At 37.3% G+C, this 15,466-nt stretch overlaps 1 protein-coding gene across 1 annotated transcript in view; it reads right to left on the reverse strand.

Moving 5' to 3' along the window:
- PTPRR (protein tyrosine phosphatase receptor type R) overlaps nucleotides 1-15,466 on the reverse strand; it is a 135,882-nt gene that overhangs the window by 113,545 nt on the left and 6,871 nt on the right. Inside the window, exon 2 of the mRNA XM_021528964.3 lies at nucleotides 7,975-8,279. Coding sequence (XP_021384639.2) covers nucleotides 7,975-8,279 — 305 coding nt within the window. The remainder of the gene's footprint in view (nucleotides 1-7,974; nucleotides 8,280-15,466) is intronic.

Below are 15,466 nucleotides of genomic sequence, written 5' to 3' on the forward strand. Positions count from 1 at the left end.
ATGCTTTCTACCCCTTAGTTCAGCAACTAGATCACATGAAATGAGAAAAAGCTCAAATTCAGTTTTCTCCCCTACCTCCTTTAGAGCAAGGCTTTGAGCCAGATCTCCCACACCTGGGTATACAGCTTAAGTAACACTGAAGACCTTTGCTTTGTCTGCAACTGTATCTGAATTTGATTTCGTGGAAATGCTTTAAAAAATTTAAAATTATCAATTAATAAAGATTTTTCCTAGAAGACAAAATTCACATATTTGAAAAATAGGACAACATAAGTAGATTCTGTTCTGCTACACACAGGTATTTAATTTATAGTTGGGATTGGCCACTAACATGAATACACAGTTGAAAGAAATACGGAACAGCTGGCACCTCCTTTTGAGATAAACTGTTCAAGGCTAACTGTCAATAAAACCTTAGGCTTTAGCTTAAAAACATATAACATGCCTGCTCCTGAAATCCTGTTTTCATTTAAACAGTGTAGCTTATGAAAAAAATTAAATTACTTCAAGAAGTATCTTCACTAAAAATGCAGGAAAAGGAACTCTGTGATTAAAGAGGATATGGGCAATTTGTGAAAGATATGACCAGCTTTTGTGCAAGTGTAACATCCCACTGAATGTTATAAAAGCACCCCCTAAGTTGCCGTCAGTAAGATAATCAATCAAAGCACTATGTTGAATATCCTACTAACATTCTTTTAGCATTTTGAAAATGAGATGAAAAGAAGTGCCCTAAGGAGATTTTAGTGCATGTTACAACCAACCTAATGCAATCATTCCTGTTTTCCACAAAGACTGACAGCAAACACAATACCATGCTAATGGTTCAGTATGCAATTAATCCTGCTGAAGTGCACAGAAGGAAGCAGAAAGCAAATGAGGCCAACTAATGCAGACTCTCTAGATTTCTTTGTGCAAACAAAATCCAGAATGACAGAGCTGCAGGCTACTAGGTCTATTTGGAGGGCTTGCTGCAGATATGTTATGTCAAGTATAATAACTTAAGGAGTAATGGTGAGCATCAATCTCTTACTAGAAGGTGGATTTGAGTCTAGAAGCCAAATACTGTGAAGACCTGATATTTGAGGTCACAATGTAAAATGTAAAAAGACAAAACGGAGATTAGAACTATCACACTAAGTGTATTGACTGATACTGCCTACTCTTGAAATGTGTGACTAACATTTAGAGCTTGTTAACAATTCAGCACTGTTATTATAATAAGATCTTAAAATTTCACTAACAGCATGGCACTAGTCCTCTGCTATTCCAAGCATTGCACAAATACATGACCTGGAAATGGAGATGGATACAGTTTATACTTCACTAAGTTCTAAGATCTTTCACCTCAGAAAGCTCCTTTGAGAAGTCACTGCAGAGATATGATTTTCTATTTATGCCTTCTTGTCCTGGGCTAGTGCCAACCCCTTTCTTTGGCCAGCAATAACAGATGTTCAGTGACAAAACATGACATTTGACTTTTTGTTATATTTCATAGATAGTTAACTTGGATGTTTGCCCCAGCACTGTTTGATTGACCTGTCATTTATGGACTACTTTTTCTCCTCACTCATATTTTTTTCCTTATTTTAATAGTTTTATCTTAATATACTTTCAAAAGTATTTTGACCATGTCTTCACAAGGTCTACAGAGGGAGTGAGCTTAGGGTACTCTTACCAGCCAGGAGGAGTAAGATGCAAAGAGCCCTCTGAGTTGCAGCACTAAACTGTGTATGATCTTCCCACACACACAGGTAAATGAGGGTTTTTTTGAGTCAGAATTGACAGACTTGGGGCTGTGCCCTGGGTCAGGCACAGTATTCAAAAAAGCATCTCCTTAGTCACTTCTATGATTGAAATATAGCATAATTACATCTAGAAATACATAGAACTACATATACATGCATCTACACCTATCCCAGTGAAAATCAGGGCATTGCTGTACAGGGTGTGATGGGATGATAAACATATCATTTTGAATAACTTTTAAATTGACCGTAGTATAATATATCATGCAACACATGATGCAAAGCATCAAGTCACTTGCTTCAGAAACTGTGCCTCTTCTTTTTTAAGAACATCCCCAATCCTTTCTACTTTTCTAGGTCCCAAAGAAAATTACTTTTATTCTGTGGTCTCCTGAAAGTAATCCTAAATTTCTGTCTAGTGGATCATGCTTAGCTATCGACACTTCTCACAGACTTCTATGCATATTTATCAGACTGAGACGGTAACATTGCAAGATACCTTTACTGATTGTTCAGCATGGCCTTACTGGGCCACTTAACTGGGTGGATGCTGAGCCAGAAGAGGCTGACACAAGGATTTGAGAGATGAAAAAGTTCCTAACGAAGAGAACTGAAGAAAGGAAGAGATTTCATCTTATGTATTCAGCATCAGGAAAAAGAATAATTAGAGATTCTGGAAAAACAGTCAGTCAAGTGGACAGCTGGGGGAAAAGTGAAAAAGGCTATAAGTGAAAAAACATTATCAGAGCATCTTCTTGTCTTGCAAGGGATTCTTAGAAGGTCATTTACCTTCTGGCGTGCAGAAAGATCACACACAACTTGATGCTGTGACTCAGACTCTCTCTGTCCTACTCCTCTCATTCAGTAAGACTCAGTGACTTACCCTTGAAAAAGAAGACATCTTGTATTTACCAAATTGCCAGTGAGAAGAAACATCCATTTTTAATTTAAAGAAAAGTAAAAAATAAATTCTACAAAATTTAGAAAATTACCTAGTGCTCTTTGTTCATGAAGGGAAATCTACATTAAATGTCTTCACAAAAGAGGCAGCTATAGGGAAAACATTTTTTGGACTAAAAATAATTGTAAGCATTGGATGCCCCCACCTTTTTATCAGAATCTTTTCATAGAGTTCTTCTTATGGCCCCCCAACAAAACTAGTCAGTGGAGAGAACTGCAACACTCAGAAGACAGGGTATATGGTAGACCGGCTCCCATTGTTTCACTGGTCTTTTCAAGGAAGAAGCAAGTGGATGTCTTGTGTGCTCCTAGAGGAACTTAGAGACAACATTTCACATGGAAGCCATGACTTCATAAAGCATACAAAGAATCAGAAAAATAGACATTTCCAGCAGAAAAGGGGTGTGGGAAGGTAAAATAAAATTTAGTAACAAATAATTTAGACATATTCTGCTTTTTGATGCTGGAAATTAAACCTGGCACATCAGGATATGGGGAATTAAAGGAGAAATAAACTTATACATCTAAGGCCAAGTCATCAAGTGAGCAAAAGATGTGTCTTTTCTGAGTATGTAGTATGAAGAAAGTTATATAAGAGAATACAGCAGTACTTATGAGATGAATTTAACATAAGTGCAAAAGCAGTTCTGCTGTGGTATCACAGCCACATGGTTTTCAGCTACCCAAACCCAAGAAGCCCACTTATTTGAACTGTGCCTAGATTTGGAAAGGATTTACACATTATTTCAACATAAAATGTGTTGTTTAAGGTGGGATCAGATCCAGATTAAGATGTCACTAAATGTACATGTCTGTGTGTGAGTATGAGTATATATAAATAGGTAGTCAGTGTGCAGTTGTGCCAAAGCACCCATTATCATCAATATGAATCTTGTCATTATGGCCATTTGGAATTAGGGAACTCACCCTGAAGCAGATATCAAGGCTGTATTATGCTAGGAGATTAAATGCATCTGGAACTATTTTCTGGCTTGTGAGAAAACTGATGTGGAAATGGTCTATGTCAGTAGTAATCTCCAAATCAGGATGATCACATCTAGTCTGCTTATTGGATATGATCTCTGATTACTATATTAACGCCCTAGTAATCCAGAAAGCACTTAGAAACATGCTAGATATCTTAATAGAACCAGCTTGAATATCTCATTCCCACATGAATACCTACTTATAGATACATATATTGTTGTGCTTTATTCTTCCACTGAATCCTCTCTCAAAGTAGTAGCACCTGAAGTTCCTCCTTGTGCTCTTCAGCATGCTTGAAAGTAAATAGTTGAAATATTGGAGACAAAATAGACGTGATATTATGGGAAAGCTATAGCTCTGAGGGTTACAGCCCTACACAAAATGCCATGGAAAAGGCAAAGAAAGCTCTATGTGGCTGTCGGTGAATCATATGTCCCATTGACATTAGCTGAAGGAGACTAATTAAATAAATTCAGTTCAGTAACACTCATGTAAATCAAACAAAAATTAAGAGATGAGCTTAATTTTAGGCTACAAAACAGCACTGTGAAATTTCTAAGCAACAGAAAAAGGAACAGATTTCATGTTTATATAAGAAGGTGTATAGTAAGAGTGAGGTGTGAAAGGGAAAATTTTGATATATTGAGCAAGTTTATTACCTTTATATCCCTGAAACACTTCACAGGATGGAAGTGAAAGTGCCTCGGTCCAGTCTTGGTAGAATACACTTTTGTGCCTGCGGGAGGCTTTGGACAGACCAAACTACATCAGGTTACAAGGGATGATGTTTTAGCATATCCAAGAGGTGATAATTTAGACCTAGTCTGAGCTGTAACCTTTACTACAAGTCCTTCTGCTTTTCACTCAAGTTCAGCCACACTTATATATGTTTGTATGTGTTTTGGTTTTTTTATTAGACAATATTTTCTATCATAAGTAATTATCCACATTCTCTTCCCACTTTCCACGTACTGTCTTGACCTTTGTGGTTCTTACATTCAGAATTGGAAAGACTTGGAATAAAGACAAATAAACATTTTGAGAACTTGTTCACTGCACTACTAATTCTCTAAAACCTTCAAAGAGTATATGGTTTCTGAAATGCAAGATAAAAGCTTACAAATAGAAAACCCAAGTATTACAAAAAATTATGTAATTCTGTATGTTATCCAAGCAATTTTCAGATGATTTAGTCTCACATCATCTAGGGAGACAGCTAAACATAACATATGGGTAAGCACTAAGGCATTTTTAGAACAGTCAAAATGTCTCTAAGAGCTCTGAATTATCCTCACTTCCTTCAATAAACAAGGTGAACTGAAAACACACACACACACACACACACACACACCTCAACAACAGGAACTTAATATCAGGTAACGTGATTGCCTTTAATTATATAAAACTCCCTCCCAGAAAATAAATACCTCCTCTTCCTCACTTAGGCAAACAAGCACAACAGTATCCCATTTCAGTAAAATTATTCTTAATGTGTTCTTTATTGTTAGAGTCACAAAACATCACTTTTTGACATAATACCTGCAGAATTCTTGGCTTCATAGCACTCTGCTGTGCATTGGCAATATTTTCCTTGTCAGATGGTTTAGTCCTTAGCACGAAATGTAATCTTGTATTAGTTCTGCATTAGGCATCCATTCACCTTACCTTTCCACCTTAATCATTAATAAAATGGACCTTAAGTCACTGAAATTAGCTTGAATTCAGTTTCCTCTCCTCTGCAGAGCCAACAGAGCATAGATTTATTAAAAAAAAAAAATGTCGCTGGCTTTCACACTAAATCACAATGTGCACCCGTCATGTAACTGGATTATAGGAAGCACTAACAGTAGCACCTGCCCTTTCAAGTTGAGCAACCAACAACATTGCTAAAGGCTGGAACAAAAAGGGTCAGCCAGGGCAAAACAACAAACATTGACACTTGGTCTATATATTAAAAACCAGAAAGCAACAACAGGCAGTAAGTGCTAATTCAAAACAAAGAGGGAGGAATATACATGCAATTCAAAACAAACCAGCTTCCCTTGGTAATTACATTAACACTACAATCCACTTCTGGTGATATTCAAGAGGGAGAAACAGTATGTTGAAATGCAGAAGCCTGGAAAGAGCAGAGTGTGCTTGGATGATGGCAACCACCCTGTTGAGGGACAGCTGCCCTTTTAAAGGAGGCATCTTCAAAATTTTGATGGCGGGATTAGTCCAATGAACTGTCTGACTCACAGCATTTTGGCTTCAAACATACACTTCCCCAAAGGCTTTTTCTGAAAGGATGACATTAGAAATAAACCAAAACCACTGTCCTTCAGCACATCCAGAGACAGCTGAAGAACCTAAGCAATAAACATCTTTCATGTCATGATTAGCTCATGCAGTTATATCTCCCTTTAAAACACATATGGTTCTCAGCCAGAACAGAAGGATTCAGAGCAGCAGCTCCATCCTAGAAATGCAGTAGCAAAGCCTCAGACCAAAGTCACTTAATGAGAACTTAATATAGATTTAATGGACCTTTTTTTAATGTGAATTTATCTGCCAATTGAAAATCTGCCTCATTTAGCTTTTAATGCAGGCACAGAGGCAGTCAGCTAAAATAAGGGCAGCCCTAGAATATTTTGCAGGATTCTTCCACTATTAGTTGAGAACCAGGTCTCCAAAACTGTGCAAAACCCTACTAAAATAACAATTCATAGGTAACAGTGTCATCTAATTAAAAAAAAGCAAGGTCATGCCTATTCTGAGTTCCCTTCCTAATAGAAAGGTTTCACCTTAAGCAGAAGTGAAATAATGCTTGCAATGGAAAGAAGAGAGCAGGTACCTTCACTACAGAGTTGGCCCTGCTGGCTTAGGCTAGCTTTGAGGATAGATACACCCAGCTTGCTTGGCATCTCCTTCCCTTGATCAATAGCATTCAGTATTGGGACTCTGTTTGCAGTTGACCTGTCCCCAGTAAAGCAAGACTGACAGTCCCTTAATTTGCTCTGATATGGGTACTTCCACATAGCTAGTTCACTAACAATGCTAGCCATCAGATAAGGAGGTCTTGTTTGTATGGGATGCAACAAGTCCAGAGCACAGCTTTTTGAGCCTAGTTCCCTGACAGTACTTTTTATCTGCTCAAATTAATAATGGGCAAATAAAACTTCTACTGTCTCTTTTTTACCCTGATTATTCTTTTCATTGTCACTACTCTATTGCATTTGGTGCATTTATGAGGGCAGATCTCTAGAGTACCATACAGGGAACTCGTATGGTATTCTGAAACACTTGGTGTGCTAACATGCTCTTGTGTTCTGTGCTCTATTTTCCTTGTTTGTAAGGTCCATTCTCCTTTAATCTATCATCTTCCTCTGAAATGAGCAATTTGAAGATTTCACTTTAATCTTTATTAGTTCACTGTAATAAGTGCACAAGTCATTATAAGTGGCTCTTCTTCCCTCCAAGAATCAAGGAGAGCTGCCTACATGTGGGGGTGAGGAAAGCGGTGCTTGTGCAGAACACATACAGACTGTACCATACACCCCACCAAGGACAGCTCTCCTGACAGCAGTCTGCTCCACTGGCACAAAGGGTGAGGATGCAGCAGAGCAGCATCAGTATATGGTTAAACTGACATGCCCTTCAGTGCAGGAAGGAGCACTGCCTTCACCATCTTCAGAATGGGAAAGGTCACACACTGAGTTAACTGACAGTGGAGGGTCCCCAGTCCATATGTCCCAGAAGACGTGCATACACCAACAAAAACAAAGTTCTTGTTCTTTGCAAGAAACAGGATTTTTTTTCCAAACAGCTAAGTAAGCATAATGGTGGATTTACCAGAGGAACAGAAGTGAATGAAACCATTATGTTACCCTTTAAAATCTCACTGCCTCTGTAGAATAGAACCCTGAAGTACATTTTCTTGTGACCTATGCAGAATACATTTAAAGCTTACCCAGTATAAACTGTGCAAACATCAGTCAAGACAAGAGGATCAACAGTATCTGAGGCAAAGGCAAGGTCTTTACCTGCAGAGAGACTATATTCTGTACTGGTTCACCAGATTGTTTATTAATCCGGGTGTGATTATATGAATGTAAATTCCACCAAAGTGAAGAAATTCAAGACAAGTGGTCATTATTTAGATTTAGATGATCAGTCAGGCTACCCAAAGTTGCAACCCATCTTTATTTAAATACAGGCTATTCTAAGAAATAAAAGTTTATTCTAAAAAAAATTATTCTTAAAAAAAGCTTTCCAAAACCCAGAAAAAGTCACTTACCACAATAATCACATTCGTTGTAGGAATGGGAAGATTCTCCACTTCCAAATCTTGACCAGTCATTGCTAAGAGATTGAGGGATGGGTCATAAACAGACCTAGGGAAGGCTGATTTAACAATTATTGCAGGGTGCAACTTGCTTATTTTGGTGTGGGAAGAAGAACGGAAATTTTGTTTGGAATCCTTATAGCTGTCTGTATCCAAACTTTTCTCCACACTCTCCACATGGTGATAAATAAACACAGGTTTTCCACTCTTTCGCTGATGAATTGCCAAAAAGTGATCACTATCTCCAGAAAAGCAGCCTGTAGAAAGAGAAGAGTAAGTTTAGAACGTCTCTCTTGGCTATTCTGTAGATGGCACTGGAATTTCAATGAGATCTTTGCATTCTGAGAAATTTGGAAAAATACTTTTTGAATACAAGAATTCACTTTAAATCTTACAATGTGTTTTCAATAGCAATAGATTAACAGGACTACAGAGTCTACTAAGCATGTGAACTGTACCACATTCTTAAGCTCATTTTCACAGGGCTTTAAAAATGTTATTTATATTTCCAGCCATGGCTACATTTAAAAAAATTATATGCAAAAGCAGAACACATGCTGAGTCAAGTTCAACTTCTGTATTGATATCAACTTCAGTTGGAAAACTTATGCAGTCAACTTCCTGATGCATTTTATCACCCAGTAATATCAAAGATGATAATAGCAGTGATCATCTGTTATAAATGGGCCCTTAAGGAGAAAAGGTAAAGAACCTGATCAAAAAATCAGATTTAAACAGGTGAGAAAATTCAGATGAGTCCATAATCCAAATTCTGCAGTCCTTGTTCAGCTGCTTGTATCAGGAGACCTTTTAGCCCCTTATGCCAACTCTTATTATGACCCAAACTTCACTCAAGGACTGTCTGGCTAGCCAATGGATCATCTGGCCCTCTGCAAAGGAGATACTGGTGTGTGGCCATACCTTGCATACCTTGGTGCTGGGCACAAAGAACTCTCTTAGATTAGGGAACTGGAGACAGGGGACTCAAGCATTGCTAATGAGGAGTTAGAGTTGCGCTTGTTCAGCCTCAAGAAAAGATGGCTGAGAGGGGACCTCATCAATGTCTATCAGTATCTGAAGACAAGGTGTAAAGAGGGTGAATCCAGGCTCTTTTCAGTGGTGACCAGCAACAGGTCAAGAGGCAATGGGCAGAAACTGAAGCATAGGAAGTTCCACCTGAATATCAGGAAGAACATCTTTACTGTGTAAGTGACTGAGCATCGGAACAGATTGCCCAGAGAGGTTGTGGAGTCTCCCTCACTGGAGACACTCAAGAAAGATCTGGATGAAATCTGAAAGTGTTTTCAGATGACCCTACTTAAGCAGGGAGGTTGGACCATGTGGGATGGGACCCACTGGTCCCTTCCAATCATACCCATTATGTGGTTCTGTAATTACATGGGTTTAACTAATTATGTGTTAGTAAAAAAAAATGCTATCTTTTGAAAGACAAAATACTTTCTGATGATGCTTTTATAAGAGGAACTAACACTAAATTTTTATTTGGTTTTCAGTTTTGTTTTCTTTTTTGTTTTTTTTTTTGTTTTTTTTTTTTTTTTTTTGTGGATGAAAAATAGTGAATCTTCAGTGCCTTTTTGCTGAACAGAATAGCTACAGTTCAGCTCCCAGTCTGGAAGGCAGTCTATCTGACCAGAAAAATAGTCAAGGATCAGCTGCCTCACAGATACTGAAGCTCACAGTAACTGAAGCTGCATTAGCCACCTCCAGAAAAAAACGCTAAGAAACCTGTTATGGTAGAAAAGGGACTTTGTGTTCTGAGAGAAGTGAACCCAGAAAGCTCAGTCTGATCAGCCTGATATTTCCTCTTCAGATGCTGCTGGAGTTAATGGCAGTGTTAAATTTCAGAGCTTTATTTTTAGTTAAAAAAATATAAAATAAATCTTATTTTAATTCTCATAATGAGCTATGAAGACCAGCTTAGCACCAACATTTCAATTCAGGGTGAACAAGAAATCAATTTGTTCTATTCAAACTGAATTTTTCTTCTGATTTTTTTTTTTTTTTTTGCTCCTGTAAGCAAATCAAAATAATCAGTCATTTGCAGAGCTCTACCCAGTGCCCTTAGGAGGTTTCAGTGTAGGTAATTACATTCTGTTGACCTAATTTCCTCATGAAATTTCAGTCAGGGAAATCAAGGACAATACCTTATCTGTGCTATCGTATTGTTTTGCATCATTGAAAAATGCATTCTCTGTCAGTAGGCAGTGAAGCAATTTATAATATACATGAACAGAAAATCAATAGTAAAAAGACAGAACACAGATCATCTATTATAAAGTAAAATGCTAAACCTAAGACTACTCTTTCAAATGGCTGAAACAAACACAATCTCCTAGATGACCACGGAGGTCACATGCTTTCAGCTCTTGTCAGGTTTTTGACTGGGAAGACATTTGAAAGCAGGAGACAAAAAAGAGAAATTGCAGATTATAGTCTTAAAGACAGCTGAATTTCAAAACTTTTTAAACTTGCTGGGTTCTCATTAAGCTTTGTGGGTGTTGGCTTCATTGATAAAATCCTGAGGGCTGGTCTTAACTAGCAATTTAGAGAGTTGTGTCAGTGACAAAATAAAAATAAGGAAGCATCAGCACTTCTCGTCATCACCTACTTCTCACAGTCATCTCTTTGCGATATTTATTTTCAAGTCTCCTTCACAGAAAACCAGTATTTCAAAACTGATCATACATAAGACAAAGGAATGTATCCACCAACACATTTGGTGAATCTTCTTTGCTTCCTTCATTCCTGCTCCCTTCTGAGGGTATCAAAGAAACTGTGATTCTCCTTGAATTCTTCGTATTGCATTTTCTACCCACTTCAATATTCCAACTTTTCCTCTTATTTCATTATTTTCACTGAATGAAGCAGAAAGTATTACAATTAACTACCAGCTTAAATTCTTCCCTGAATATTTTGGATTGAAAAAATAGTTAAAGGAACTACAGAAAAAGCTCATTTGTCCTTGAATCGCAATACTTTTTAATGGCAGAATCACCATTTGCTTCTAAATGCCAGACTTGCTTGTATTAGAATGCTAAATATCACATCAGTAGCACCAGTCCCTGCATTGGTCCAAACAACGTCCATTGTAGTAGATTTTCAACATGGACAACAAAATATATTGTCTAACCTGCAGTAATGATAAATCAAAAGTCTAATTACATAACATCACACTTTATACTCACACAAATTCTTTTTCATCAGCTAAGCACTCAGATGTTTAAATATGTTCCAAGAAAATTACTACACTGAATTTATCTGAGAAGCCCACACAGCCCAGGTATCTTAAGTAGGTTACAAACATCCACAGTGCTCCATGTGAAAAACTTCACTAAATTGTGTATAAATCCCTAACTACTACCAGACTTTGGCTCCCAGATTGCCATGGATGCCTCAGGTGACCCTCACGAAAGGGCCACCCTTGATACTACCAGGGAACCTAAACTTCCTCTCAATCTGATGAAGTGATAATGTATTCCTTCTTGACCCTCCAGACTTCAGCTCCAAACACAAGCAGTTAGGCACCAACCAGACACTTGGAGAATTAATGGTTAGAAATACCAGCACTTCTGCTACATAACACCTTCAAATATTTCCACTCTCTAACCCTCAAGGGAGAGAAGACTGTGATTCCTATATCAAACTCTCTACTTGTACAAAAAAGGAATATGCTTCTCTGCAGACACCAGGGAAACTGTCAGAAGCTATGAATAACTGATTTTGGTACCTTTTAAGCTTCAGATATTCCAACATACACAAAAATTCAGTAAATATGGTTTACGAAAAGGCTCCAAAAATATCATTCCTAGAGGTTTCTCTTCAATAAGCTTAGCAAGCTTTAGCCACAATTATGTTCTGATATTCTCTTCACACTACTCTGTTTGAACTCTACTTCAGGATGTAGAGTTATTTATGACTCACTTGAAATATTCACTCACTTGAAGTATAGTGCTCCTATTATCCATTAACTATAATAATTTTATTCCTTCTCCTAAAATTGTCTCCCCTCAAGTGTATTTACAAAGAATTATGTTTTATTCTGCCTCAGCACTGAGAACAGACTAGATGTTAGATTGTGATTTCATGCTGTTTCTTTTATACAAAAAAATGCTGAGTCCTCACCTATCTCTCAGCTAAATGTAGCTATCTTCATGTCAAGATAAATTTTATTTGTTCCAAAGTGAACAATAATCAATGGTTAATTTCAAACCCACGTCAGAACTTCTCTGAGCAGCAGGTTTGTTTTGTTCCTAGAAAACAACCAGTCCTATCTTCATGCAGATCACCTGAAGTAATAACCATTCCAGCTTCCTTTAGTAACAGAATCTGCACTATGATTCTCTACTAATCTGAACTGTTCATTCCACCCTCCAGTTTTTCTGTCTGTACAATGTAGTGACTGGTCACTACTCTTTAAGAGATTTCAGCTCCTGATGAATATTGCTCTTTCTTCCTCTGCTCTTTACCCATAGGTTAACTTTTCCTTCCTTGAAACTCCTCCGTGTTGCTGCTTTTCGTTAGATTTTTTTTTAACATGCTTCCAGCTTCCATGTTTATCCACTGTAAGCCCCTTCTTTAATTTAGCTGCTCTTGTACAAGAGTATTCTCTTTCCAGATATTCTCAAATTTAGTTGCATTTCCAATCCCTGGAGCTGTGCTTCTAGAACCTCTACCAAGTGTAACACTACATATTAAAGTGCAACAAGATGCTCTGGAGTGATGTAGAATGCATACTTTCTAAATCTGAACATCTTCACCACTTGTACTAGTTTCAGTATTTCTGTCATTGCCACCATTTGCCATCTCCTGAAAGGAAAATTGGACATGAAATTCCCTGTTCTGCAGAATCCAGCTGTTCTGCTTAATAGTCCAAAATATGTGTTCACATCGTCTTAGTTATCTGCATAAACATACAAGATAAAACTATTTGTCATAAACTAAAAAGAGAAAAAATAATCTAATCTACAGAAGACTGATGGAGAATGGGACAGTAGAATTCCATATCAAATACACACACCATCCCAGTATATGGGAAGTATAAAATTTCCTCATGAAAAGAGATGGGTAAATCACAAGGATCCTTCTGAGCATTCTGAGCTCATGCTTCTGAGCCTGTCTCACACTACAAAGTTGCATTATATATGCAGAAAGGAAAGCCCATAATAAATAGTAAATCTGATGTGCTTGATATTCTGGGCACTTTTGACTGTTCCAGCTGGCCTCTGCTTGATAGAGAAAAACCTAAGGTTTCTTTAGACTGTCTTCACTCTCTAAATAGTTTCAGACAATTGACATTTTATCTCAAAGCAACCTGTCAGAAAATTATTAGACTCCCAATTCCCAAACACCTTCACTTTCACTAAAACAGACAGATAAAAAACTTCAAAGATAGTCAAGATCCATAAATCAGCCAGTAACACAGCAGCATGGTTTTTATCTCCTTAAAACATAAAAATATCAGAGGTTTACAGATATTTTATCTCTCATCCTCATTAAGGAAATGATGACTTGACTCCCTATTCACTCCACTCTCAGTCAGACAAGTTTTCTTTGCCAGCTCAGACCCAGGTTTCCCATAGCAGAGTCTCAGACCTCTGGTTCCTTTAAGTTTAACATGATACTTCAACACAAAACCACTCAAGCTGGGTGCTTCCCCTTTGACATCCTCTACAGCCAGAAACTAGAAATTTATTTGACTGGAAAACAAAAAAGAAAAGTCCCACTGGGACAACATAAACCTGACAGGGCCACGATAATGGTGTCTAAAGCAATGATGTGTGTCTGGAAAAACAACTTGAGGTAATTTCTTAAGTCTTATTATTTATCTTAATATGAATAAATCTGGTAACAAGTAATGCTCCTGAACAGTCATATTTTTCTATAATGAGATACATACTGTATATTTGTAAGCAGCGCAACCACCCCAAATCCACTGACAAAAGTGCTGTGCTGTATCTGACTAGTAAGTAAAATGCACAAATGAATATAGACACTGAATGCATTTATTTTAAACATCAAAATAGTACTTAATACTCTAGCACTATAATAACACTGAAGTCTTTTTATAGTTAAAAAAAAAACTTGGTATATTACACAGCTTGAGGTTTTTATGCTAAAAGCTGGAAATTGAAGGAAAAGAACCATAAAATGCAAATTCATTTCATAAGGGAACAACATGCTGAAACTTGATGGATTGCTTTCAAAGATAAATTTAATTTAAATGCAATTTGAGTTACAGTACTTAATGCTGTTGCCAACTTCTCATTTTCAGTAACAAAAATACTTACCAAATTTTGGTAATTAAATTTCGTACCCTGAGCTCCCCATGCTTTTTTCCTTTCTGTTTTGCACACCACTCTGAAAGAAGCTCTTTGTCCCATACAAACTTCCTTCAAACCTATAAATCAGCCCCAGACTGGACAGGCTTGGCTTTACCATCTCTTGCACGGTGGTTTATTATCTCTTGAGCAGCTACCCTAGTCACTGTGAGATGCAGGTCAATGTACTTATGCAGACCAATAATCAATCCTCTCCAATAACACCAAAGTTCTCACAGCTGGGAGATTCATTCCCTGCCTCTTTTTAGAACATCGAGATAGAAATGGATTCCCATTCAGAGCAGAGTTTGCAGCTCTCTCTTGTCTATACAAGGGCCAAGGAAGTGTTGGCCCACAGAAAGGAAAAAATAATTGCTTAAATTCCAAAATGCTTACTATCATGCTGGTCATTTATAAGAATGATTCTAACTCTCAGGAGTTAAAACAGCAATGATACTAAAGGGAATGCTAACTGCTGATAATTCTAGACATAGTACAAACACTGCTGTAGGTTTAGAAGACTTCTGTTCTGACTGTGAAAGTTGTCTCTTCTGGTGCATGGAACAAGACCTTCCTTTGGTTTTGCCTTCAAAAGACAAAATCTATTGCTTTATCCCTATTTAATCTACATTATCAAGTGAAAAGAAAAAAAAGCTAAGAAAAAACCCAAGCAAACCAACAAACATATTAAAAGGAGTCAACATATCTGGTGGAAAATATAAAGGTTTTAAATGCTGTTGAAAGCAAAAATGAAAACAAAAGCTGTCTGGAGGCAATATGCTTTGCATCTGTACCATCTAGCTAACAATATATCTTACTGTCAGCAAAATAGTACATCAATCAAATCTAAATCTCATATGGATAAAGTTATGCACTTTTAGCCAAACATAAACTGCTGTTGAACTTTAGCATGGTGCACCAAAAATTGTTGCCAATAAAATGCAGTTAAAACAGTGACTAAAATATGACTTGAACATTAGCTGGGCAACAGAATATATTTTGTGCTTTTGTGAGGTACACCAGGGAAAACTGAAAAGGAAAAAATACAAATCCACTTGCTGCTTTGGTCATACATGAAGTTTTGAATTGACAAAAGAATTCACTTA

Source organism: Lonchura striata, chromosome 5 (assembly GCF_046129695.1).
Source record: "Lonchura striata isolate bLonStr1 chromosome 5, bLonStr1.mat, whole genome shotgun sequence".
Lineage (NCBI taxonomy): Eukaryota > Metazoa > Chordata > Aves > Passeriformes > Estrildidae > Lonchura > Lonchura striata.